Below are 25,133 nucleotides of genomic sequence, written 5' to 3' on the forward strand. Positions count from 1 at the left end.
GTTGGGCAAGTAGGACACGGATCAACTGCCGCTCCCGACATGGCAGTTGCAGGCCATACCACCTGAATGACTCCGTCGTTTGAGAGAACGGGCCCTGAGGAACGCAATATGGCCTGATGGATCGGCATCTCGACGGCTCGGACGGAAGATGGTGTAGTGAGGCTGGATGATCGCTGACCCTGTTTTGTGGCCCGGGAAGCAATCCATCGAGCACAACGACGTTGCAGACGGGTTGAAAGGGTAGCATACGACGAAGGGTAGCTGCTGTCCACGAGAATACAACCCCCTTTCAAGCTTGGTCCCTGGTAGGACCATTGGGGATAAGGTTCGGGGAGGTCTGCCCCTGCCCCCGATGGAGACCAATGGCGGGACAGCAGGTTGCCGTGAGCTTCCAGCTTCCGCAAGAAGTTTCTTGTTCCAAACAGGTACTGCGTGAGCTGCTCGCCATTACGAGAATCTAAACTTCCGGATGAAATACCTCGTAGTTTTCCGCATGGGTCTCACCAAGCACTCATGGTGATCACATCGATCCTGCAGGCCATCCTCGTCAGTCTCTGCATGGTAAAAGTAGGTTACTGATAGTACATAACTTGAACTTTCAGCGGTTCGGTGTGGCGTTCCATCATGAGAGCTCTGAGCCGTTGAAACCCGAGGAGGATCAGTCTTTGGTTCCGTTCTGGTTCGGATTTGTCGCTCATTCATCTACTTCGTCATGATCCATTGGTCCCTTTGACTACCCAGCTAGGCCTACCATCATTAAGCTAACCATCGGATCCTCCCTGAGAAGCTCCGCGGTTGACGCGGAAGGTTGCATAATGTCATTACTCACCCATCCAGATATTGATGAGGCATGTTGAGACCGACAAACAATATGAACCGGCAAGCAATGCGGCGGATGCGGCTTTGCTGCACGGCGTATTTGCCCAATACCTCCATCTTGTTGCTCGTTGACTTGATGGCGCCCCCTAACAGTTGAAGAACTGGACCCGTCCTGTTGTCCTTCCTCAGCTGCGTGTAAGCTATCCCCTATTCTCCACTTTCGTACATGCAAATAATGGTCAGCAGGTTTGTTCGGCAAACCAACAGGCAGTATGGCGCAGAATCTGCCTGCCGCGGTATCCGGCAGGGGCAGGAAGGGCCAGATACATGTTGGTGTGTGAAAAATATGGCCATGTGACACATAACGAGCCATGGATCTCATGGCCTTTCCATTATCCTACAATTCCTTTCGGCATCTCCCGCTCTCTGTTGCGTGTGACCGGCGAGATAACCAACTGTGTATACCTACAAGTACAAAGAGAAAAGAAAGGTGCGTAGTGCGGCTACCTGCTGTTCATATGCTGGATAGCAGCGAGCCACTTCTGCTCATCAGACCTACGGCGACCAACGGTTAGCAACAACGATCGGCATCTTATACAAAAATCGAGAATAGACTCACTTGTCAAACTTGAGCAGCTTTCCAAGAACAGGTACCAACTGCGCCCTCAGCCTATTATCCTTCTGCTCCAAAAACTGCAACATAATCGTCTTCAGGTACATGGCGTCGGGGGTACCCGCTCCATTGACGCTGCCGGAACGAGTCGATTCCTGCGAGGTCCTACTGGGGTTCGCAGCAGCCGACGACAACTTGGCCTGCAGTGTCTTGACCTCCTTGTTCAACTTGTCATACCTTAACCGGTAATCATCCAGCGCCCGACGCAACTCCGTCGCTTTCCTCTCGTGCTCCCGCACCTGCAGCTCCGATGCATCCAAAGTGGAGCGGAGGTTGGAGACGGTAGTGCGCATCTCACTCACTTCCGTCTCGGCCCTCTCCTCGATAGCCTCGAGCTCCTGCCTCCTACGGCGCCACTCGCGCTCCTCGCGTTCGAGGCTGTCTTTCTCGCTGGCAAGTTCCTTCACTTCCCGCTCCAGGTCGCGCACCTTTTGCTTGAGCTCCTCCGTCTCCCGCGATTTGCGACGAGCAAGGGAGGACGACTCATCTTCGAGTCGATCTCTCTCCTCGATGGCGGCCTCCATCTTGGTGCGCATCTCATGTAACCTGCTCTCAGTACGCTCGTCAGCCCCGGCGAGGAGCTTCCGCATCGTGTCAGTGTCGCGAGTGCGTTCATCCAACATCTTCCGTGTATCGGTCAGTTCCTCTTCCAGGTTCTCGACCTGAGACTGGCTCTCCTTGAGCTGCAGGCGTAGTTCCGCAGTCTCATCACGCATGCTTCCGATGAGGCTTTGAGCGCTGGAGTACTGATTGGTCTTTGCCTTGACTTCTTCCCGGAGAGTAGCTTGCTCCTTTCTTAACCTGTCGAGTTCGTCCTCAAGCTGTCCGACGCGTGGGCGGAGCTTGGATGCCTCCTCTTGCACGCGCTGCAGTTCCCTGGATGCTTTCTCTTCCCTGGCCGAGATTTCGATCTTTTCAGCTTCTGAACGACGGAGGTCGCGGCCGGTAACACGACGTTCGTCCTCCACCTTCAGCCTAGCATTTGTCTCTTGGGCCACCTTCTCGTGCAGAGTCTTGATCTCAGCCTCTCGATCGGTCGCAAGACGCTGGGCGCGGGCCAGCTCAGTCTTGAGATCCCTCTCGCGCTTCTCAAGGTTGCGCAGCTCAGTCGTCTTGGCTGCCAGTTCCTCCTTGGTTGTCTTGAGCAGGGCAGACTCCTGCCTGAGGTTCTTAAGCTCCGGCTGAGCCTTCTGAAGCATCTCCCGAAGATCAGTGAGGTCCTTGTATCTGGTCTGTGCAAGCTGCTGGGCGGCAGCCAAATCGGATTGCAAGGTCGATGACTTCATCTTCAGGTCGTCAAACTCTTGCTTCAACGACTCGTGTTCGCCCTGAAGCTTGGTGTTGACCTGAGCACCAGCGGCCGCGGTCTCGACCTCCTTCTCAAGTTCCGCAATGCGTTCCTTGAGCTCCCTCTTCTCAGCCTCGAGCTCCTTGAGCCTTTGCTTGGCCTCAACATGGTCGTGGCCAATGGTCATCAGGTTCTCTTGGAGATTCTCAATTTCTTCACGGAGATCTTCCTCCGTCTTCCTCTGCTTCGATAGTCTTTCGATTCGCTGGTCCTTCTCGGCCAACTCTTCTTGGAGGCGCGTCAATTCGGTTTGCAGCTCGTCAGCGGAGGGCCCTAGCAGTGGCGAAGAGGGGGGCTGTTCAGTAACTGATGCTTCGCTGGGGGCGGGTTCAGCAGCAGCAGCAGCCGCGCCGCCGCCGGCACCGCCCTTCTTCTTTTTCTTGTTGTTCTTCTTCCTGCCACCACCCTGTGCAGGTTGGGCCGGAGTGCTGGCTGAAGCAGCAACAGCAGGGACAGGCGCTGGGATAGGAACCGACACTGCAGTCTTCAGCTTTTTGTCCAACTCTTCTATCTTGGCTTCATCCTGAGCCTTGGCCTTCTTCAGTGTCTGGATTTCAGAATTCAGTTCCTGGATCTTGGTATCGAGATTCTCCTTTGCTTCCGTGATTGTTTTCATCTCCTCCTCCAGGTCCTTGTTGCGGTTCGAGGCGGAAGAAAGCTTCGCTTCCTTCTCCTTGATGGCCTGCTTGCCCTGTTCCACCTGCCTCTCGAGGTCTTTGATCGTGGCCCTGGCGGTACTGGCGCGCTCTGTCAAGGTTGTGATCTCGGTATTCCTAGCAGTGAGTTGTGCTTCAAATGAGTTCTTCAAAGCGGCAGCATCCTTGGCTTCGCCAAGTTCCTGCATAGCCGTCTCAAGACTCTCCACCAGACCGGCACTGTGCTCCTTGGCCTCGGACAGCTCTTCCTTCAAAGTGCGAACCTCAGTTTCGAGCTTCTCAATCTGTTCTGTCTTCTTTTCCACCTCTGCTTGTAGTTGTGGGATCTCAGTGTCATAAGAGAACAATGATTCGCCCTGGCCGCCTTCTTGGGACGCCTCTCCAGCCTTGACCGTCTCGGAACCCTTCTCCTTCTCAGCAGGTGGGCTTGTTGATTTGTTGATCTTCAGTGCGGCAATCTCCTCCTTGAGTGCAAAAACCTCCTTGTCGTTCTCGGTGATTTTTTTAGAAAGTTCATCATTGAGAGCTGCCAATTGCTTCTCGGCCTCATCTGCCTTCTTTTTGTGCGAATCCTTCTCGGTAGTAACACGCTTTAGCTCTTCCATCACCATGTCGCTCTTGAGGTTCACCTGATTCAGGTACTCTACGAGAGCTTGAGGCTCGGCAATCGAAGTCAAGGGGGTGTTTTCCTTCAAAGTCTTCTCAAAGGGCTCGATCAGCATTACTTTGCCATGCGCAATTCGGTAGGACCGTAGCAATTCCGGGTAGGCCTTTTCAAGCCTTTCGAGCTTCCTCAACTTGGCGCGGACCTCGGCCGGCAGTTCGGAAGCGACGAGAGTCACAGTTGAGGACTCCATCGACCTTTTCTCTGAGATCGAGGATGCGTCTGCGTTTTGCCCACTCTTCTCAGACATGGCTCTTGACGAAGCAGCCTCGCCCCCCTTTTCGGGAATCACGCCCAGTTCCTTTGCCTTTTCTGGATCCGTCGACATTGGGGTCGCGGCTCTCGAGGGCGTTGCGGTATCGTCGGTGTCGTCGATTGTAAAGGCAGCCTCGAATACGGCAGGATCGGGATTTGCGGCCCCCCCTTCTCGACTGGCGGAATCCTGGCCCTGCTTCGCTGCTGGGCGCGGTCGTCGAGCTGGAGAATGGGTACCCGCACCACTAGATGAGCGCGATCTCCGCGCAGGAGCGCTCCCCGAAGCCTGCGGTTGCGCCTCCAGAGAGGCACGTTGTCGAGCTTGTTCCTCTGCGATGGTCCGGTCAATTGCTCCTTTCAGTCTCTGCAGGTGCTCCATTGTCAGGTTTGGCCGTTGAAGGAGGAGTTAGTTGCCTTGAGCGGATGATGCAACTGACCTGGAACATATTGAGTTAAGACTGGAGAAACCAGCCACCAAAAAAAAAAAAAAAAGGATAACACAGCAGAATTGTCTCCGCGGAGACACGAAAGGGAGCGCAAGGTGTCAAGTTGTCCTGTAGCTGCACAGACAAAGGTCGAGATTAGTCGTCACAATTGGTGCGCAAGGCGGAATATGGAGTAGGTGGAAAGGGGAAGGGAACGAAAAGAAGAGACTAACTTTTAGAATCAAAAGCTCCAGAAAAGAGGATTGGACTTCATTCAACGGCCGTGGGCATGATCTTGTTCCTCTGATGCCACAGCGGATTGTTTCGTCCTTCGTCTCTGAAGTTGAGCCACTTGTCAGCCAGCGCCAGCTTTCAGCAGCAGTTCGCAGCCTGCCAAGAGCGCCCTGACAACCCCCGAGATTTTAGGCCGCGCAGGGGTCGTCGGGAAGTTGGGATTGCCGGCGGCATCTTGTTTTTGTGGGTAAGCCGTTATGCGGCATACAGAGATATTTGCGTCTTTCCACCAATGTTGGGCATTTGTCTGCCAGCCTCCCAGCCCAGCGACAATAAGATTGATACGAGCATAGACGTGGAGAAGACCGTGAAAAGATAAAAGTTAGAGAAGATGGAGCGGTCATGCCAATCTCGGAGGTCATACTCCGTAGTTACTGCCAGGCTGGTATGCAGAGAGATGACAGGGGTATTCTTTTATCGGGGGATGAGGTCACCGTGCGCGAGCTCTCCACAGCACCCTTGAAAGTCTAGCGCTGGAGCTCCTTTCCCAGTGCTGTCATCTTTCCATCGCAAGTTCGCAGCTGACAGCCTCAGGTGGGCGATGCGAACACAAGCTTGACATCCAAGCAGCCTTGCCGCGACAAAATTCTTGCTGGCGGAGTCTTTGCTGTCGAGGCCGACGATTTTCTCAACGGTTTTTGTTTTTTTGTTTTACTCTTCCAGTGTTATCTCTTTTCACTTCTTACACTCTCTGCTGAAACAATAATTTCCACATCCCACACTCTACCTACCCCCTTTCGCGCAAACGTAGTCCCGACGACAGCAATACAGACACGACGTTACCACCATCACGGCTATATAGCACAGTTATTGGCGACTTTTCCTCTTATTCACTATGGTTTCGCTCTGGCCATGGGGGGTTAGTGTAGCCTTGTTTCCCTGCGCCGTTTGCTTACTGACTGACATTGTATTTATTTGCACAGAGAGACGACTCTTCCCCCGCATCTTTTGAAAAGGCGCTCTCGACTCTTTCGACCAAAATAACGGTAACCCAAACTCGCCTCGATCAATCCCGCGCGAAAGCCCGGCGGATCAAGGTGCTGGGTACGCTTTACATCGGTTTCGCCTACCTTGTTTATGCGATTGTCTTGATGCTGGTGGTTGGTTACAAGGATATGGGGGCATGGGAGTGGACGGGCATGGCGGGAGGGCCGGTCTTGATTTCGCTGGTCCGCTCGATTACGACCATTTTCTTTGATTACCGAATCGAGAGGCTCACTGCGCGCCTCAAGGAGTATCAGACTGAACGCGCCAAAACCATCCAGAAACTAAAGGATGCTACCAAGTACGATTCGACGCTCGAGCTGCTCGAGAAGTACGGCGGCTCCGACAACAAACAGAAGAAGAGCAAGAAGAAGACGTCCGAGGAGGAGGAAGACGAAGGCGCTGGCGCTGTCAAAGAACAGCCACAACCCAGGCATCATGCTCGTACGGGACTGCCGCCCCCGCCCACAGCAAACATCCAGCGCCGTCCAGAGTCCAGTGCCGGTGCACCTGCACCACACTCTAGGGTGCCAAGTTCAGTATATGGAGCACCAAGCCAACGGTCTCCCAGCCCCATGATCAGTGAGGCGGCCGAGTTCGCGCCAAATGCTTTTGAAGGGAGAGCTCCCCCGCCGTTCCTACAGCATCCACCTGCCACGATGGCCCCTCCTCCCGAGCCGCACTGGTACGATCGCATTCTGGACACCTTGTTGGGGGAAGACGAGACGGCCGCCAAGAACAGAATTGTCTTGATCTGCGCGAAGTGCCGGCTTGTCAACGGCCAGGCACCACCAGGAACGAAATCATTGGCTGAGATTGGAAAATGGAAGTGCATGGCATGTGGGGCGACCAATGGCGAGATAGACGAGGGGAAGCGCATCGTGCAGGAGGTACTTGGAGGAAGGGGAACAAAGGCGGACTCCATTGCCGGAACCACCGATGATGAAGGTGGACAGAGCTCCAGCGAGATTGTCGAGGTAGAGCGGGATCTGTCCACCGAACCTCAGGAACTGTCCGTGAGGAAGAGAGCAAAGAGGGGGCAGTGAGGATCGAGTGCTAGGACGGTATTTCCTTTAACAGTTCAATCTATCTCATGGTTTCTTTTGTTGTGGCTCGCACAACACATCTACTGAACTTAAGAGGTCCGTCGTGTGCCAAGCCTGCCCTGGAACCTGCCTGCAATGCGTGGGATAAAGTACAAAGAATAGGGTTCGGTGGTGAGTCCGAACTGAGAGGGTTATGGCTCTTTGTCATAGAGCGGACCATACCCTATTTTTGGGTAGAGTACAAAGGATGGTCCATGATGACTTCGTGGGCGGTTCTGCAGGATCGCCAAAGGCTCGACAATGCCATTTTGAAGCATCTCGAAGCCATGTAGGAAGATAAAGAAATCTAATGAGGATTAAAATCTGGAAAGGCCAGCGCAGTAATCCACTTTGAGGACCGTTCCATCTTTCTTTTTGATCGTAATATACTGATCAGCGCCTCATCACCATCAAAGCTCCGATATATTATTCGAAACCAGCACAGCAATGTCGTATAGCCGGGAAGATTATTACAGAACCATCACTTGTCTCGACTGCGGGTACAACTGCAAGTTTGCTTGTCTTGATGCCCACAAGAGCTCATTCGCTTGCCACAATCCACGATGCGCGAATCACTTGGGAACAGTTGAAGTTGACTTGCCTGGGGGTACACTTTACTCTCGAGAGAGGAGCCATAAAGGTTCATCCCGCCATGAGTCCTCATCCCGTCGCCGGAGCAGATCTAGGAATCTCGAGGAACCGTCATCTCACCATGGCAGCCGTTCCAGGACCACTCATCACTATGAGTATACAGCGCCACCGGAGGAACCTTCCTCTCGATACCGCAGTAGATCAACTACCAGATACCCTGAAGAGCCCTCCTCGCATCGCAGAAGCAGGTCCTCCAACAGGTATGCCGAGGAGCCTCGTCGCTTTTCTAGCTATGCCCCCCAGGGACATCCCAGCAGTTACCAGTACAGCCATGATGCTCATGCCGACTATGTCACTGTTGAACCCGACGAGACCGAGGATATAAGACAGCGCTTCGAAAGGATGGGACGTGAAAGAAAGTCGAGGTATCCACCCTCCTCTTCTGGTTACCGATATGCCCCTTCTTCTTCTTCTACTTCTTCTTCTTCTCATTATGAGCACCCGCCATCTGAATCTCACCGTCGCAACCGATCTTCGACTAGGCAATACGAAGAGCCCCCTCGTCGCACCTCTCATAGCTACCGTGGACCGGGAAATGAAGACCCGAGAAATGAAGAAATAGAGATTGTCGACGCGGGGTCGTCTCCGTATGTTGCTCCCAGCAGTAAGCGCGGCCGTCAATATCCCCCTCGATCCGGTTCCGGTCGTAGACGTGCCTACGGGCCCTACGATGAACCACCACCTCGTACTCCAGACCTGCCTCCCGCTCCGTACATTTACATTGGCACGTGGGATCCCGAGGGCAACCAAATCGACTGAACAGGTTTATTATGACAGCTGGCTTGTTGTTGTGATGAACTGTGCCTTGCCTCTCAAGGTAGGCCATGTAGGTATAAGACGAGAGATAAGATAGAAAAGTGCATTTTCAGGAGTTTGGGGCATGGTTTCACTGGAGAGGTCAGGTAAGGTAGGTTGGGGAAAGCAAAGCAAGCTCTGGCATTGGGCAGCAAAGCTGGACAAACCTTTCAGGCCAAAAGGGGGAAAGCGCAGGAAGCGACATCAAACATGGCTTTAAATATCAGCTCTTCAATTCGTCGTTTTCCACCGTCCTATCCTAAGGTTTTGCACATATGTGAATTCTGTTGACCCAGTCGGCACTGGCGCCGTGCGCTGGAAATATGCCGGGCCGGTCCACGTTGTTAATCCGGCTGACATTTCCCTGTGTTGGTTCTTCGGCTAAGGTGAGATGATGCAGCATTTATGCAATTATGTAAACTCACAGCCAATCATTCCCTCCCAGGCTGGTTGAAGACAGTTGGGAAGCTTCGTGTTCCAGCTCACCACGTAGCTGCCAGCTGATGCAGGTTGGCAGCTCTGCTGCTTGGGCATCGCTCGCCCTGCCAATACACACAGCTTCATGCCTTGGAGTTCTGCCACGAGAAGCATTGCACTGCATTATCTTGGCCCAAGCCGCTCAACATATCATGTGTGGTGCCTTATTACTCGATGGGCATCTGCTCCCAGTTTCTCAACCAAAGCCTTGCCACTCGGGCTTCAGCATCGTTCTGCTTTTTTGGCAGAACGGTATATCTGAGAGTCGCCATTCATTCCACTTTTTCTTTTGTTTTTCCTTCTCCTTCTTGACACAATTTGGTCACCATCACTCTTCAGTTCTCCTTCACAGCTATCATCAATGTTTGAATACCTTTTCACCGTCCCCAAGGTAGTGGCTACTGCGCTACAAGAGAAGATCAGGCAAAATGGGCAACAACAACAACAGCAGAACACCGACGCAGGACGATCCCAATATCACTACAACTACAGAATGGGACTCAGGTGATAGCGAGGGCGTCGATTATGTCTACCAGGACAACCGCAAGTCCTCGCCCCCTTCCGACAAGAAGACCGTGAAGGCCAGGAGTCCAAGGAGGAAGAGATCACCCAAGGCAAAACCCCGCTGCCACAAGTGCGTATGTGGAGCAATTTTACACACGCCTGCCGCTGACGAAGATGTCGGCGAAGAAACCGTCTTTGAGTTAGACACCGACTCTGAGAACGGCGGATCCCACCGGAGCCATCCGACAAGGCCAAGATCCCCTCCTACGCCTGAGCCCAAGTCGCCAACCCCTGAACCCATTCCACAGCCCACCCCGGAGAGCCAGGAAAAGGGTCGCAAGGTCAAGAAGAAGAAGAGCGCTACCAAGAGGTGTCACTCCAAAAGGTCTCCATCTCCGTACATTGAGGAGTACCCCGAGCAGGCTACTAGGCCAACCATCCTCTTGAGAGAGCACAAGGCTCCCCGAAGGTTCTCCACATCCGATGCCAAACGTGCGGTCGACACCGAAGACCGCTCCTCGCCGACGTCTTCTGCGAGAGGCAGATCACCCCCAGCCAGACGCTTTTCGACCGCATCTCCGGACAAAGTGGCGAGACCTTCTCCCAAACGACCTTCGCACCGTCGACATCATCTTGCAGCCATGCAAAGTGCGGAGGGCGAGCACCCCCTTGGGACAATGCCACCCAAGAAGCTCATCGGCAACCATGGGGACCGCGACCAGGTCTCCGAGGTGGAAGACACTGGGTCGCCATTCCCACGCCAAACACATCATGGCTCAAGTAACCAAATACCTAAAAACATTACTCGCAGTTCAGCCTGGACGGAGCATCAGCCACAATATTCGTCATCGTGGCCGCTTAACCCAGGTTTCCATCACCCACCGGGACAACCACCTCAGCAACCAGCACAGCAAGACCTTCAGTACGACAGCGATGACGAGAGTGAACATGATACACCACACAACGAGTCCAAGTTTGCGGACAACACTTTTTCGAGACCGTCTAGACAGTCTTCATTCATGGGGGACCAGTGGCAGATGGATGAAGAGTTGAAGAGAGATAGGGAGTGGGAGGAGGAACAAGAGAGAGAAAGAGAAAGGATGTTGGAAAGGGAACGAGCTCTGCAGAGAGCTCGAGAGTTGGAGATGGAGAGGGGCTTGAGCAGAGAAAGAGCACGGGAGATGGAACGCCAACGAACAGAGAGAGAGTTTGAAGAGCGACAACGACTCGAACGAGAGCAAGAGGAGCGACGACGCCACGAGGAGCGTGAGCGTGAGCGTACCCGTTCTATGCCCCACCGGCGCCGAACAATGCCCGCCCGGTTGGCTGTAGGAAATATGGATCAGGGCCCCAAGTCTGTGGTCACGGAGCTATGCGATATTTGGCGTGGCCGTGCTTCCGACTGGGAGTCTCCATATCCTTCAGACAATGAAATCTACTCCGACGACGACGACGACATGGGCCACCACAGTCGACCTTTCCACCACGGTGGTCCATCAAGGTTACTGCTCCTCGACAGCTGCCCACCGCGAGAGACTTCCCCCTCACTGCTCCCACCACACGGAGCTAGAAGTCATTTTGGTCTCGCTCCTATGGGGCGCCCGCCTGCACCGACAACGAGATCCCGTTCCCCTGCTCCCTTCCCAGGTCCCCGTTTGGGTCGCACCTGGGCAGGTCATTCAAGCAGCAATACGGTGAACGGGTTCTTGCTGTTGGAGGCGGGACCCCTGATGATGGAACCTGAGATGATGGATGAGGATGAAGAAGGGGAGGAGATGTTTCCACAAGGCACTGATCCTGCGCATCGAGGGTGGACGTATCCAATGGTGAGTCCTGTTTTGGAACCGCCTCGACTTTCACGGTCGGTGGTTTTGAGAAGACGGTCGATGGCACCGGATGAGCCACCTATTTTTTGCGCGAGGAAGACGAAGGAGATGTTGTCGCCCACGCCGGTTAGGGCAACGAGGTTTGATTTTGAAGGTTGGGGTCGCGATAGGAGTTCGAGGAGTTCGTTGGGATTGGGGTTGATGGGTTGAGAGGGGAGGCAAGGCTAGTAGAGCTACATCCTCGGGAGAGGGGGAGTTTGGAGTTGGACGTTCAGTCGGGGGTGCAGGCAAGGCTACTAGGCCTGCCTATAGGGATTGAGAGGTGGTGGTTGTGATATCATGGGTGGATGGTGTCTAGATGGTTGAGCATTCGCATGTGGGGAGTTGGTGGCTGTGACATGATTGCATAACGACTCGGCGTTTCAAAAAGAGGGTATCTTGTTTTGTTCTCGGTGGTGTGATGAGGAATTTCAGAGGGCTAGAGCTGGAGGTCATACGGAGTCTTTTTGTTGTTTGTTGGCGGTGGACAGATAATACGTATTTGAGAAGGAGGACGGACCTGAATTGTATCGACAAAGACAAGAAGGAAGTGGAGGATATTCAAGCTCATCAGCACGCATATTTCCTTTGTATAGAATAATAATTAGTTGATAGATTTGATCGTTATGACCAACTGAGCAATAGATTAGATCTGTCGATAGATGTTCGAGGCGTTGACGGCGTGTTTGACGTGATACATTTGCGGAAAATGTAGTCAAGGCAGTTTGGAGCAGACCTTGGGACCCAGCCGTTTCCTTGTGTTCATGTTCCATGTCCAGCTGCGAAGGGTGTTGTGGTATGTTGGTTGGTAATCAGAGCCATTGTTGTACAAGCGGAGCGAGAAAGAAAAATGGTGCAACTATCAAAAGTTGTTTGGTGTCGACGAGGACATACCGTCCTCTACCTTCCGCCAATGATTGGACGGGCGAGCCGAGGATGATTGCCTGAAGTGGAGAGGGCCAATTCCTGGTTGTGATATTTGTCAGAAAGAGGGTGACAGGCTTTGAATTCGTATGGCTTTGTTCTGTTCGATGGACCTTGCGGTCAGTTAGGTAGACATTTTTGGTTCGGAAGGAGGAGGAGGCTTCAGTGAGACCTTAGGTTATTTGGTGGGTGAAGCAGTTCTGGCGATATTTATTACCAAGTGCAACACTTGGCATTATTCTCGAGAGAGAACATTTACAGAGACAGCCCCTTGATTATGTTATTAGTATCTCCGTCCTTACTTACCCTTCCTATTATCCAATAAAAAGCTCCAAAGAAAAATATTAAGTATTCGAATAATTTTAAAAAGCCTTTATATTATTTTTAAAGACCTTTACATTACTTTTAACAGCCTTTAAATTACCTTTAAGTGCCTTTGCACTATCTTTAAAGACCTTTTAACCATCTTTTCAATATCTTTTAACTATCTTTCAATTTTTAACTATCTTTTAGAGCCTAATAAATATCTTTTAACCTTCAATGGTTATCATTTGTAATATAGCTAAATTCTGTGTTAAGTGGGGGGGTGTTGGTAAGATAAATAGGGGGCTCTGTGTAGGTTCTCTTATTCTAGATTGGAAGTTTAACAGAGTGTTTGATATTCAGGACTGTCTATCGTTTGCTTTAAGATTCCACACACACAAACGACAGCTCGCTCCAGTCCGCCAGACTGCTCTCCCCATCACTCAGGAACTGATCATAGACTTCATCGTCAAGATGAGACCACTCCGACTCCGCGTCCAAGGCCGCAAGATCCTTAACGTGAACCCCTTGTCGCCGACGGCCTTTCCCTCTTCTCCCTTTCTTCATCGTGTCCACAACCTGAATAGTATATAGGCAGGCCTCATCCCCAAAGCCGCCATAATTCACCTGAAGGTCCTCGGGACCGATCAGTCCCTGGCGGACAAGCTCTGCGATTTCCCAATCCTCAACGGTAGCATCAGCTGCGATGGGCATCGGACCACGTGGCCAGGCTTTTCGGTTGGCAGCGTGTATCTTTGCCACGTCGTTGTCGTCGTCGAAGGCAAGAGTGATGCCTTCATCGATGATTCTATTGGGTCCGATGATGGCTTTTGGCTGTCGCTTTTGTGATGGTTTTTTCACCTCATCCTGGTGATGTCTCGGCTTTGACGCGACCTCTGATCCAGCGGGCAATGCTGGTGCGTCTGGCTCTTCTGTCGCCGTCTTTGTCTGCGTTGTTGTGGCATCGGCCTCCACTGGGGTGCTCTGATCAGGTTTGTCCCCCTCGTTGCTGTCCTCGTTTTCGATTGCCGCCGCCGCCGCCGCCGCCGCCATCATAGCCCTTCTGCAAGCTCTAGGTAAGTTCTTACTCCTCTTGGCTGCGTTTTCTGCGCGGACCGACTCCCAATACTCCTTGCGATGGCTCCGTGACCCAGGATGGTGGAATTGGCGGGCGCAACACGGTCGTCCATCCCAATTCAATCGCACCATGCACCAGTCACACTCGTACCGGTCCCATGGGTAGGTGTCCCGTCCGCGCCGTCCCATTGTAGTTGATGTGTTGTTTGTTGCTGAAGTCTGGAGAAGGTTTGATGGTGGTGAGCAGACGCTGCTGGGTTGAGGTAGGTATTTGTAGTGGTAGGTTCAACGGCTGTGCACTGTTGACTTATACAACTTTAGCACCAACGACAATATAAGCGAGGATCCTGCCGGCCGGTGTGTGACTCAGGCCGGCGCCCCCACCAAGTTGCAAGCGCAGAGTTGAGCTCAACTAAACGCAAGGTACTCGGTATTTTCCTTCTTTGCTTCTAAAAGAACAAGAAAAAAAGAAAAAAAAGGAACCCGCGATACTTATTTCAAGATGTTTCCATGGCCGGCATTGGGCTGCCATCTGGGAAAGAAGGTCATACTGTCATTGGCACTCGCGTCCACTCGTTTGATGTTGAGAGAACCAACTTCAATTTGAAAACCGCCGCCAAGATAACTCCACGAATGATGAACCGTACAGGTAGCAAGCCGTATTTTCCATTGCTGGCCAAAGTACGCATGGAACAATGCATCGGTCCCCGTCATACACACAGCTGATTCAACCGCAGGACCACCTTCTCGATGTATCTTACTCCCACTCTGATCCCATCCTCATCCTGGAACTCCCGCTCATCTCCAAAGTCTTGATTGTCCGGGTCAAGACAGGTCAGACATGTCTCTACAATCTCGGCATACCTCGTTCCCATGTATTGAGGCAGCTCGTTCCGCGCTAGATGTAGAAGGAACTCCCTGCCTCGGGTGTGTAGAAAATGGTTGACCTGTTTGATGTCCGGGTGGGGCGACACAGGCAGGATCTCGGTGGGCAGTGCTTGGCCGGTCTGGGGATGGTATCGTATGAACGATTTCCAGAAGCCAATCTCCAGGAGACAAACACCGAGACTGTAAATATCGTGTTGCATGATGTAATCTTCATTCGGCGAAGCTCCTTGGCGGGAAGAATGCCGGTAGAGATTTCGCTCTAGAGTGTCATCCCCAAGCCGCTGGGTCGAGCCATCCTCCCGTCGAAAGTTCTCGAAGCCCACAAGAAAGAGTGACTGCGAAGGCAAGCCCGATTTGGTGCTGGTGAATACCAGTATGGATTCCGGGCGGATGTTTTTGTGAACGAAGCCGAACGTGTGGACGTAGCTGACGGACCTGGCGAGTTGTTTTGCGTAGTCGAATCGTAGAGACAGCGTTTGAGGAGGAGCTGTATGGGATAGCACATACCGAAGGCTGTTGGGAATCCCGGTAGTGTGGACTGGCTGTCTGAAGACCATCGTCAACATTGGTGGAGCTGTAGTACGATCGTGACGGCCTTTTGTCGGTGTTGATAATGGGACGGCCACTCCTTTGCATGCGAGAAGGCCGAATGTATGAGGGTCGTTGTGCTGAAGCTTCCTGGCCAGGTCTCTTGCGTCCTTCTTGATGAGTTGATACTTGGCTGCCGGCTCGCATGTGATTTGGTTGAGAATGTAAACCCCAACCTGACCATTTCCGTACAACCGTTGCGCGATTGAGATCTGCGAGAATGCTACTTGTTGAATGAACATCTTGGACAGCTCTGCTGCGTCGAAGGTTAATCCCGCTTCTGATGAACTACCGTATGTGCTGTCTTGCATGCGACTCGCTCTTATGGTGACTGTGGACGGAATGGCTGTTGCTGTATTGGAGTGTGGTTTGTCGTCGATCGCGTCAAGATTGGTAGGCGTTTGGAGAGCGAGGTCGACCTGTGAGTCGGCGATTCTCATGAGGAGAAACCATGATTGGTCCGTTGTTTGTTGCCAGGTCTCCAGCTCCTCGATGGCCTTGTCCAGACTCTTCTTTACCAAGATGTATTTGCCCCTACGTGCATTAACCTCAAGGCTGTGGTTGATCTCGAGAAACACAGGCAGGGGCCTTACAAGTCGATTGATTATACCTGTGACTATTTCCAGCTTACTCAAAAGAATCCGAAGTGTCTGGCCCCAAATCTCGCGATGGTCATCTTCAATCAGATGCTGGATGCGCTTCAGAAAGTCGAGCTTGTGGGTAAATAGCATCCAGTTGTTGTCGAGACGGATCACACGCTCTGATATTTGAGCATCTGCTTGGCGTAGGTTCGCACACAGGGCCCTGAGTTGTCTTCCATATTTCAGACACAAGTCAATTGTCGGTGGTAGGGCAAGAGCCAGTCCAACAAGCTCGGCCATATTGGCAGAGTTCTTCTGGCCCACACGACACGAGGAAGAACTGGCAAAACTCTGGATAGACTGTGCCAAAGAACTTGTAAGAACACGGTTTGAGCGATCGAGGGGTGGTTGCAGCGAGGCGGCCAAATGCGAACCAATAATAAGGCAGACGAGGCAGACTTGCGGGTTGTTTCCTCACAACTTCATGTGACTTCGTGCAGGCCGCGGGCTGAGGACGCTGTGATTGAGCGCCACGATTTGTCGGCTGCATATCTGGTGTGGCAGAATATGTAGAAGGAGCAACAAGCCAAAACACGGCCTCGGCCACTCATTGGACAGAGTGAAACCAGGAGCTGAGCCACCGCCCACTTCCATCCAGCTTTCCCCGCAACCCAAAACTGCCCCTTCCTCTGATGGTTGTGAACTCTTGAGACTGCAGCTGACTCATTTATCCTTGATACCTTCCATACGCTCCGTCCCAACACATTCAACGCTCATTATCAATTGCCTAACCAAGCATTCCACGCCTACTGGTCATGTTCAAGTTGACAATCAATGGCGAACCATACTTCGATGTCGCTGGAAGCAGTCCATGACACCAGACTTCCAGCAACTGTCGAGGCGAATGTCACCATTCACCGCGTAACAACAGTACGACAAGGCAACCCATCATGGTGGCAAGAACGATGGGTGCGGCATGATAACAACATTCTTGGACACGGAGGATGCGGTCTGGTATGGTTAGAAAAGAAAGAAAAGATCCTCGAAGCGGAGGAAGACAAATGGAGAGCGGTGAAAGCCATCCGAGTAGCTGACAGCAAGAGCACCAACGAAGGCGTCCGCTACGTCCGTGAGTTGGAAGCGTTGCAAAGATTCTCTCAACCGAAGGTATGTACCTAGATGATGTTGTTGTGCGTGTGCACCTACTTAGTCACCGTTTTACATGCTGACTTTTCCCCAAGTATGCCGATTTCTTTGTTGAGTTCTTTGGATGGTACGAAATCCCAAATTACCTCTGCATCGCCATGGAGTATTGCGAGCATGGTGACTTGAGGAAGTATCTTCAAACAGTCAAAACCATGCCCGAAGACGAGGTGAAGGTGGTTGCTTCCCAAGTATTGGGTGCTCTGGAAATGATGCACGAGGCAGGGTATACTCATAGAGATGTGAAGCCCGCGGTGAGTACATTATGCAAAAGCTGAATTCAAGAAGGCTTGAGCTCTAATGATGTTCTCCACAGAACATTCTCATCAAATCCAAGCCGCCGCAGAGATGGTGGGTCAAGGTGTGCGACTTGGGCCTGAGCAAACGTGCTGAGGACATAGCTGGCGCTTCTACGACTGTAAGGGGCACGCCCGGCTTTCTGGCACCGGAAGTGTTGGACTGCGATCCCAGCACAGGGCAGAGAGACTCTTTCCCCATCGACATGTGGTGTTTTGGTGAGACGGTTTACCAAATGTTGACCGGAGAGCCAGTCTTCAAAACCCTGGCAGCTCTTTTTCATTACCGGGCTGGCAGCATCGAATTCCCGGATCAGGCTTTCCAACGAGTCAACGCCAGTCCAGAAGCCCGTCACTTCGTACGATCATTGATGCTTGCGCATCCTCCTCTTCGTCGCACGGCCACCGCGCATCCGATATATGGCGCCCAAGGTCATCCTTGGATGGCAATCAAAACCGTAGAAAATCTGGTGATCAAGTCGCGGTCGGCAGTCTCGTACGAAACAGCCACCGCGTGGCCTCCCCCACTTCCTCAAGACGGGGATCAAATCACGGGAGTGTCTGGGAAATGGACGCAAACAGTGGAGATCGCAAAAGACTCCATGGCACATGCCATAGGCTCTTTCGGAGATCAGTCCGAATCTCAACTTCCTTCGATTTACCCTGCCCTCCCAGGACTTGGCCAGCTATATCACCCTTATCTACAATATGCATACAGCAACTCCACACTCAATCCATTCTACTACTTTCTGTCACCTAGCAATTACTATGCTGCTCAATATCTCAACGCAATGATCAATACGATGTCAAGTGGCGGCTACAAGTTACCTGCAGTATCTTTGCGCAGATCAGTTCTGCCAAAGCGAGTCAAGGCTCTCTTTCCAAGAAACGTGGCCCGCTCAAAACCAGCAGAAGTAGTCAAAAGGGAATTCAAGGAAGCGATCACCAAAGCGGCCAGCAAGGTGACAGACAACAGGCTTCAACCAAAGGATACAAATCTCGACGCCCAAGAGTCGATAAAGCAACATAACGAGGCGGCAGATCAGCATTCTGACTCGAATGGGAACTCCCAACCGCTCGTAGGCCAGTCAACATATCAGCAGCCTGGGCTCAGTGCCGAGACTCGATTTTCCGTCAATAAAGAAAACAAGAACTTTGCGGAGGATTTCAAGCCGACTATTCCTGTCCCGTCTGAGATGGCCGAGCTCTTCAGTCGCGGGAAGCCACCAAAGTCTAATCCAGCAGGCACGACAGGGGCAGAGGATCACGACTCGTTGCGTGACGAAACGGAAGAAAGTTGGACAGTTGTTACGTCAAGGCGAAAGCATTCTGGTCCAGCAAAGAGGCGACCAGCACCCCCGTCTCCATCGACTCATGCTAGAGCCTTGCCGGCTCGCAAGAGCACACCGACTCCAAATTCTGAGGTACTAACAACTCAGGTCTTGCCAGTTATGGCACGTCGACCGGCCCCGCGACTACCACAAACAATCATTGGCAGACAATCTTGGGCCGAGGTAGTTGCTACAGAGGGCGGGGAGCCTGAGTGACAGAGTGATCTGAAAACCTGTCTTTCTAGCAAGAAGTCGCGATCTGGTAGGCACCCGGTTCGAGGGGCAAAAGACGATTGTTTTATGATATCGAATCGGATTGCCGGATCGACAACTATACACGATCCGCACCATGGTTGGTGCAGGGCTCAAAAGCTTAGCATCCGTGACGTGCCAAGGCCCCCCTGAAGAAACCGTCCTCGGCTCAACTTGCCGACAACACACTACGAAACCTCTTTCCCCACACACTGCAACCACAGGTTCCGAGCTCGCGTGGCTCCGCCAACGCGCCTTGTAATAAAAGTATGGTGCGGCTGTGCTACTGTTGCGATGCTGCTGGGTTCTGAAGCCCCTGTTGCCGTTTCATGGAAACTTTTGGCAAGTCAATGCGAATTTCAGGGTCCTTTCCAAGGGGTGAGGACGATGCACGGCGCAACCCCAAGATGGACAATAAGAGGGCACACGATGCCACTCAACTCTCGGTCGAGAGTCACAAAGTGCGAGCCCTCAGTCTGTCTTCTCCGCAAATACAACAATGTGGCCTGCCGAAGCCGTGATAGGGGCTATCAGCACCCTGCTCTCTTTACAAGCCGACCATGTCGCCCCTGGTTTTATTTCAAGTAACAGTACACCATCATGGCACACCTCTCTAGCCAAAAGAGCAGCACAGGACTTTTTCCTACGAGTGATGCCCCTTGGAGCATCCATAACGGAAGGGATTGGTTCGAGCAAAGGGACAGGGTATCGCGATCTACTTCGTGCGCAGTTGCGCACACGGGGATGGAACGTTAACATGGTGGGATCAAAACAAAACGGGCGTTTTGAAGACAATGACAATGAAGGGCACCCAGGCTTGACCATCAACCAAGTCCGCGGGGAGTTCAGTAAGACTGGCAAGGCGCTGATGCCAAATCTGGTGCTTCTCAATGCTGGGACGTAGGTCTTCGCAGCCTCCCAATCTCTTACGGAGAGAATAACCGTGTGTGCTAACATGTCGATTTAGGAACGACTGCATCCGTCAAATCGACACCAACAACGCGGGAGCCCGCCTCAAAGCTCTCATCGATGATGTCTTCACAACCGTTCCAGGGGTAACAGTGGTCGTTTCGACCCTGGCACCATCACGCAAAAACGACAGTTGTTCCGCAGATCTCAGTCAACAATATCGCGACTTGGTGACCAATACCTACAGAGGCAACCCACGTATTGGCATGGCCGACTTGCATGCGGCCATCAACATAAACGACCACCTCCATCCCGACGGGGTACATCCCAACGATGCAGGCTACGCCATCTTTACTTCCCTCTGGATGGAAGCAATCCGAAAACTCGAAGACCAGATCCAGCCTCCCGCAGCAGTGATCGACGATGGGCCTGCCAATGTCCAGCGGCCATCTCCGCCAAACGATAAGGAATGCATCCGAACCCCAGGGACAGTGGTAGATGGCACGTATCTGCATGAGCAAGTGGAAAGGGGCGTCTTGAGCTCGGCGAAAATCCCAAAGCGTGTGGATGGAAGAGAGGCAACTCCCTCACAGATCTTCTTTGCCAATGTTGTCGTCATGAACAACCTCTTCAAGAGGGGCGAGGAGTTGGATGATCGAATTGCGGTCTATCGTGGCGGCGATGGTGGCAACAGATATGTGTTATCTCAAAACAGGGCTGGTGGGAATTTCGAGACAAACACGATGGAGTTCAGTGTGGGATTCGACTGCGATGTATCAAAGGGGGCAAGGGTCATTTTCGCTGATTTTGTGAGTACCCATCTAGTCTTTGCGCTTTGGCTCGGGGGGTGGTGCTGACTGAATGACCATAACAGAACAATGATGGTTTGGATGACTTCTTCTGTGTCAATGCCAAGGCAGGCGTTTCGGTCTCCTTGAACCGCGGGGGAAGGCCTCCCAGATTCGAGAGCATCGGGCAGGTGGTGCCGGACCGGGAGGGTTTCACAGCTGATGATGTTCGAGTTGCCCGTAAGTGTTGACATCAAACCCAGCCAAGCTACTTGGTGCTGACGGCCATTCTCAGAGATCGACGGTGACGGAAGAGCCGATTACTGCCTCATCAAAGCTGACAGCAGCATTGACTGCATCCGCCAAAATGGACAAGGAGAATTTAACGGAGCCCTGCAGTTGACCTTTGATAAACTGTCCGGCATTGACAAGGGGCGTGTTGTGCTGGGAGACATCAATGGAGAGTAAGTCTCGGCATTCCGCCCTAATATGTCTGTCATCTTGACAAACTCCCTGCTGACATTTCACATTTTTGTAGTTTCCGCAGTGATTATCTGAGAATTGGAGAAAACGGCAACATCCTAGCATTCATCAACTCCGGCATGGGCAGCAACAATGCCCCGGAATGGCGAGACGCTGGTATCATAACCCAGGGTGGACTTGGCATCATGCCACCAGAGCTTATCAAATTTGGACGGGTCTTCGGTTCATCAAAACTGGATTACATTTACCTGGACGAGAATGGCGGCAACTTTGAGGTTCATGCCTGGCAAAACACTGGGAAAGGAGGTAAAGTGCGTGTCACAGAGGACTGTCCTCCATGACATGCCTCATACATGAAACAGGGGGAAAGGGTGGTTCTGGGCGAGGCTTGAAGCTTGTAAATTACTTGTAACATATTGTGTATTTCTGAATAGCGCCTTTGATAGGGCCCAAGAGCAGAGAAACTGTTGGCTCGGGGAAGAAATTCTGCTTCATTCTCCAATACTGAAAACCTTGCTACTTGTGGCAAAAGAAAAAAAAAAAGAAAAAGTCTATCGCTTCTGGCCGCGCCGCCGATCCCCTCGCGCACACGAGTCTTTTCCATATACCGTGCACCCATGCGTTCGACCTCCGATGCTCCTTCGTTGCGAGATACCGGCGCCTAGTTATCACCTTCGGTGGTCTCAATCTTCTTCGCCTCCGGATCCTTAGACTTGATATGCTCTAGATTAGCCAAACGTCCAGTTCGCTCGGAATGTCCATGGCCGGAACGACCAACCTCCTGGGTCGAGCTACGGCTCCGTACTTTCTTCGCCGCCGGGATTTTGGTCAAATGTCTCTGCCGCAGTTCTCCCCCTTCCGGTGGAACGCCCGACAGGCTGCTCAACCCCGTTTCGGCCTCGGTGTTGGCTTTATACATAGTAGTCCTTGCTGGCAGAAGCCATGGTTGTCTGTCTTGGTGGTTCGACGGTGCGTAGTCTGCAGAACCGCCTCTGTATATGCTCGTGTTATTTCTGGGTGAGATACCCAGCAGCGCCCGGCAGCCTTGCCACATAGATAACTGAGATACTAAAGTCGGTAATATGCATCGAAGGATAGTCCATATACCTTTCAAGATAATTTTTAGGCCCTTACGGGATAGTTTGTGGGCCTCTAAAGAGAGTTTGTAGGCCTTCAAAAATAAGTAACAGTCCTTAAAAGATTGTTCAGAGGCCTGTTAACTTACTTTTAAAGGTACATTTTATAGTATAATATGGGTCAACTTACTTTGGTGTCTCAATTATTTTGTGGGCTGGGGTCCCCGGGTGAAGGTGCTGGGCCATGGAATACGCCTCTTTATCATGGGTCGAGAGGCGCACAAGAGTGCTGGCGTTTGCACCTTGATGGCTTCTTTGCCTGAATTGAAAGCTGACGTCGGCTCTGAAGCCTCTGCAAACGAGTATTGGGGTTTCACAAAAAAAGGGTCATGCCAGCTTGCTTGATTATCAGATTGCTCAGTGTATTGGGAAAAGGGGCGTTCTCATCCGATTACAGATCAACTCTGTTGCCCCCACAACTTGGTCAGCGAGTCGCGAGGTTGTGAAGGGACTTCATTTCTCATCTCAAACTAGAGTCTAGTTCTACTTGTACTGCTCAAAGACTGTTCAACTTAATAACCCTGATTATTTGGGTATCCATACGACTGTCCTTGGTTGGACTGATACTGCTGAGGATTGTACTGTGGGGGAGGTGGGTATTGGTTCTGTTGACCATGCCCATACTCCTGTGTGGGCGGGGGCGGAAACTGGTTTTGCTGGCCATGCTGATACTCTTGTGTGGGCGGAGGCGGGAACTGGTTCTGTTGGTATTGCTGTGTTGGCGGAGGGGCATATTGCTGACTGCCCGAGTAGTTGTGTCCCTGCTGGGGAGGTGGGGGAGGATACACCCCAGTGATGGGCTGGTTGCCGCCACCGAGCTGAATGTTGTTGGTCACTGCACCCACTTCTACCCCGTCATCGTTACTTATATCGTCCGGCACAGTAACCTTCACCTTGGGCAGGTACCGCTGCACCTTTTGCTCCACAATGCCCTGGACGAAGACCCAGCTTTGCTTCTCAAACTTACGGTGGCCACCGTTGACGACACCGAGGATGCTCTGGCGGAGGGTCTCTTGCACCTTGCGGACGAGGCTACGAATCTTGATGAGCAGCTTGGCCTTGATGTCATCACCAAATCCACGGTCCCCACCCGATCTCGAGGCCGAAACAGTATTGTCGAGTTGCGAGTCAAACGGATTGCCGCCCAGAATCTTCTCGAGAGGGCGCTGGAACTGGTCTGGCAACAGCTCAAACAGCTGCTTCTCAATCTGTCCCAGAATCTTGCGGAATTCGAGGCGAACCTCCCTGTGGACCTTGGCCAAACCGTGACTGAGCTTCTCGCTGATGAGTTTGGAGAAGCCGCCCTTGCTCTCGCCACCATCACCCTCAGCCCTATCCCCAATGCCCCTGGACGCGCCCTCGCCATGTGACTTCTTGCTTCCAAACAAGCTCCCAAACCCCTTGACCAAATCCTTCACCTGATCCTCAAACTCCCCCTTCACACCATCACCAAGATCCCTCGTGGTAGTGTTCCCCCGCAACCACTTCTTGATATGATCCAACGCAATCTTGGTAAACTGCTCCGCAATAGACGTATGTTGATCTCTCAGTTTGGCTCCAACTAACTCCTTGATCTCAGGGGTAATCATCCTCGCCTTCTCCTCCGGGTTCCCAGCCACATCCTTGACAGTATTGCTCAAAACCCCCAAGAGCCCATCCAACTGGAACCCCTGACCACCACCAGGCCCATCATTCCGCTTATCCAGGTGATCCTGAACCACGTCAAACGCCGCAGAAAAGAACTTCTTCATCCCATCCCCCTCCCCCCCACCTCTCGACCTCGTCTCCCCCTCACCACCAAAGCCCCTTGCTTGCCCACCACCACCACCACCACCAGAAGTCAAGTTAAAAATCTCCGCCAAATCATCACCCACCCCTCCCGGGCCCGCAACCGCGCCAAAGCTCTTGGTCAACTTGGCAATCTCATTCGCAAAAGACAGGCTCTGTCCACCGTACGAATCAGGAACGTCCTCGTTCAGCCCTCTAGCACCAGAGCTAGAGCTGTTGTTGTCTTTGTCGAACAAGGTCCGGAACGCCTCAATGACCTGCTGCTCGAGGCTATCGATGGTCTTGGTCTGGAAGGTCTCGAGCTCCTCGGTGATGCGGGGCTGGATCTGGGGGGCGAGCGAGTCGACATAATCGTCAACCTTCTTCATCAGGATGTCGGGAAGGGCGGCCATTTTGACGGATGATAGGGGTGATGCAAGGCGCTAAAGATAGGGCAATAAGGGAATAAGCACCGGGTTGGATTCGATGGTGGGAAAAACAAACTTGAATCGCGTTGCGTCTCTCTCTGCTGGGGGAAGCTGGGCTGATCGGAGCGGGGTGGAGGGGCTGTTGGGTGCGGCCGATAAGCTGATAAAGCTCCCAGTTGACGTCAGCTTTTGGGGTATTCGTTTGCCACTGTCTCTTTTTGCCCCACAAAAAATCAGCTTATTAAGTGGGGCAGCGATGAGCTACTACGGTACCTGTAAACCTATTAAATAGCAATTTGGAATTTTTGTTTCTCTACTTTCCAATATACTGGTAACTGGTGTCCTTAGTAACTAATCAATAAACCTGACTTTTATTTTTACTACTAACAGATTTAATTTTTATAAAAACTCTACCTTATTAATTCTAATTGTGTAATTATATGCGTAACCTTCTATGCTACTTTTTATCGCGACTTTTATTAGTTTCTAACGTAAATAATCCCATTCAATTATTGTCAAAAATGGGTCTCTGTAAAAGGAACTGGTGGATACGGCGAAGACACACCTACCCGGCGCCCCTGAGGATCTACGTAGTACAAAGTTACCTTCGAAGCCCTGACGCATGAACTCGACAGAGGGTCCAACGGCATGACGATAGAGGCGGCAACTGCATTCCGCGCCGCA

At 52.2% G+C, this 25,133-nt stretch overlaps 8 protein-coding genes across 8 annotated transcripts; 4 read left to right on the forward strand and 4 right to left on the reverse strand.

The window, feature by feature from the left end:
- Nucleotides 1-1,322: 1,322 nt before the first annotated feature.
- Nucleotides 1,323-4,794, reverse strand: IMH1 (Golgin imh1; the record flags this gene model as incomplete). Its single annotated transcript, XM_062908719.1, has 2 exons — nt 1,323-1,374; nt 1,439-4,794. The coding sequence occupies 2 exons, from the start codon at nt 4,792-4,794 to the stop codon at nt 1,323-1,325; spliced, it is 3,408 nt and encodes a 1,135-aa protein (XP_062771842.1).
- An 842-nt stretch (nt 4,795-5,636) lies between these two features.
- Nucleotides 5,637-8,900, forward strand: QC763_121310 (uncharacterized protein). The gene is made up of 2 exons (XM_062908720.1): nt 5,637-5,993; nt 6,058-8,900. Exons 1-2 carry the CDS (start codon nt 5,970-5,972, stop codon nt 7,162-7,164), a joined length of 1,131 nt encoding a protein of 376 aa, XP_062771843.1. The 5' UTR covers nt 5,637-5,969; the 3' UTR covers nt 7,165-8,900.
- A 654-nt stretch (nt 8,901-9,554) lies between these two features.
- QC763_121320 (uncharacterized protein) lies at nt 9,555-11,666 on the forward strand (the record flags this gene model as incomplete). Its single annotated transcript, XM_062908721.1, has 1 exon — nt 9,555-11,666. One exon carries the CDS (start codon nt 9,555-9,557, stop codon nt 11,664-11,666), a length of 2,112 nt encoding a protein of 703 aa, XP_062771844.1.
- A 1,437-nt stretch (nt 11,667-13,103) lies between these two features.
- QC763_121330 (uncharacterized protein) lies at nt 13,104-13,988 on the reverse strand (the record flags this gene model as incomplete). Its single annotated transcript, XM_062908722.1, has 1 exon — nt 13,104-13,988. One exon carries the CDS (start codon nt 13,986-13,988, stop codon nt 13,104-13,106), a length of 885 nt encoding a protein of 294 aa, XP_062771845.1.
- Nucleotides 13,989-14,509: 521 nt separating this feature from the next.
- On the reverse strand, nt 14,510-16,156 carry QC763_121340 (uncharacterized protein; the record flags this gene model as incomplete). The annotated part of the gene is made up of 1 exon (XM_062908723.1): nt 14,510-16,156. The coding sequence occupies one exon, from the start codon at nt 16,154-16,156 to the stop codon at nt 14,510-14,512; it is 1,647 nt and encodes a 548-aa protein (XP_062771846.1).
- A 292-nt stretch (nt 16,157-16,448) lies between these two features.
- QC763_121350 (uncharacterized protein) lies at nt 16,449-18,902 on the forward strand (the record flags this gene model as incomplete). The annotated part of the gene is made up of 3 exons (XM_062908724.1): nt 16,449-17,023; nt 17,098-17,313; nt 17,376-18,902. Exons 1-3 carry the CDS (start codon nt 16,691-16,693, stop codon nt 18,900-18,902), a joined length of 2,076 nt encoding a protein of 691 aa, XP_062771847.1. The 5' UTR covers nt 16,449-16,690.
- Nucleotides 18,903-19,437: 535 nt separating this feature from the next.
- On the forward strand, nt 19,438-21,681 carry QC763_121360 (uncharacterized protein; the record flags this gene model as incomplete). Its single annotated transcript, XM_062908725.1, has 5 exons — nt 19,438-19,838; nt 19,906-20,656; nt 20,722-20,875; nt 20,931-21,099; nt 21,174-21,681. The coding sequence occupies 5 exons, from the start codon at nt 19,438-19,440 to the stop codon at nt 21,457-21,459; spliced, it is 1,761 nt and encodes a 586-aa protein (XP_062771848.1). The 3' UTR covers nt 21,460-21,681.
- A 1,085-nt stretch (nt 21,682-22,766) lies between these two features.
- Nucleotides 22,767-24,434, reverse strand: QC763_121370 (uncharacterized protein; the record flags this gene model as incomplete). Its single annotated transcript, XM_062908726.1, has 1 exon — nt 22,767-24,434. One exon carries the CDS (start codon nt 24,432-24,434, stop codon nt 22,767-22,769), a length of 1,668 nt encoding a protein of 555 aa, XP_062771849.1.
- Between the last annotated feature and the right edge of the window lie 699 nt (nt 24,435-25,133).

Source organism: Podospora pseudopauciseta, chromosome 1 (genome assembly GCF_035222475.1).
Source record: "Podospora pseudopauciseta strain CBS 411.78 chromosome 1, whole genome shotgun sequence".
Lineage (NCBI taxonomy): Eukaryota > Fungi > Ascomycota > Sordariomycetes > Sordariales > Podosporaceae > Podospora > Podospora pseudopauciseta.

Excerpts from the sequence above, each read along its gene's own strand:
- QC763_121310 (XM_062908720.1), top strand. The coding sequence starts at position 5,970 with ATGGTTTCGCTCTGGCCATGGGGG. Across the intron at positions 5,994-6,057 it reads TTTCGCTCTGGCCATGGGGG|AGAGACGACTCTTCCCCCGC; the intron begins GTTAGTGTAGCC and ends TTATTTGCACAG.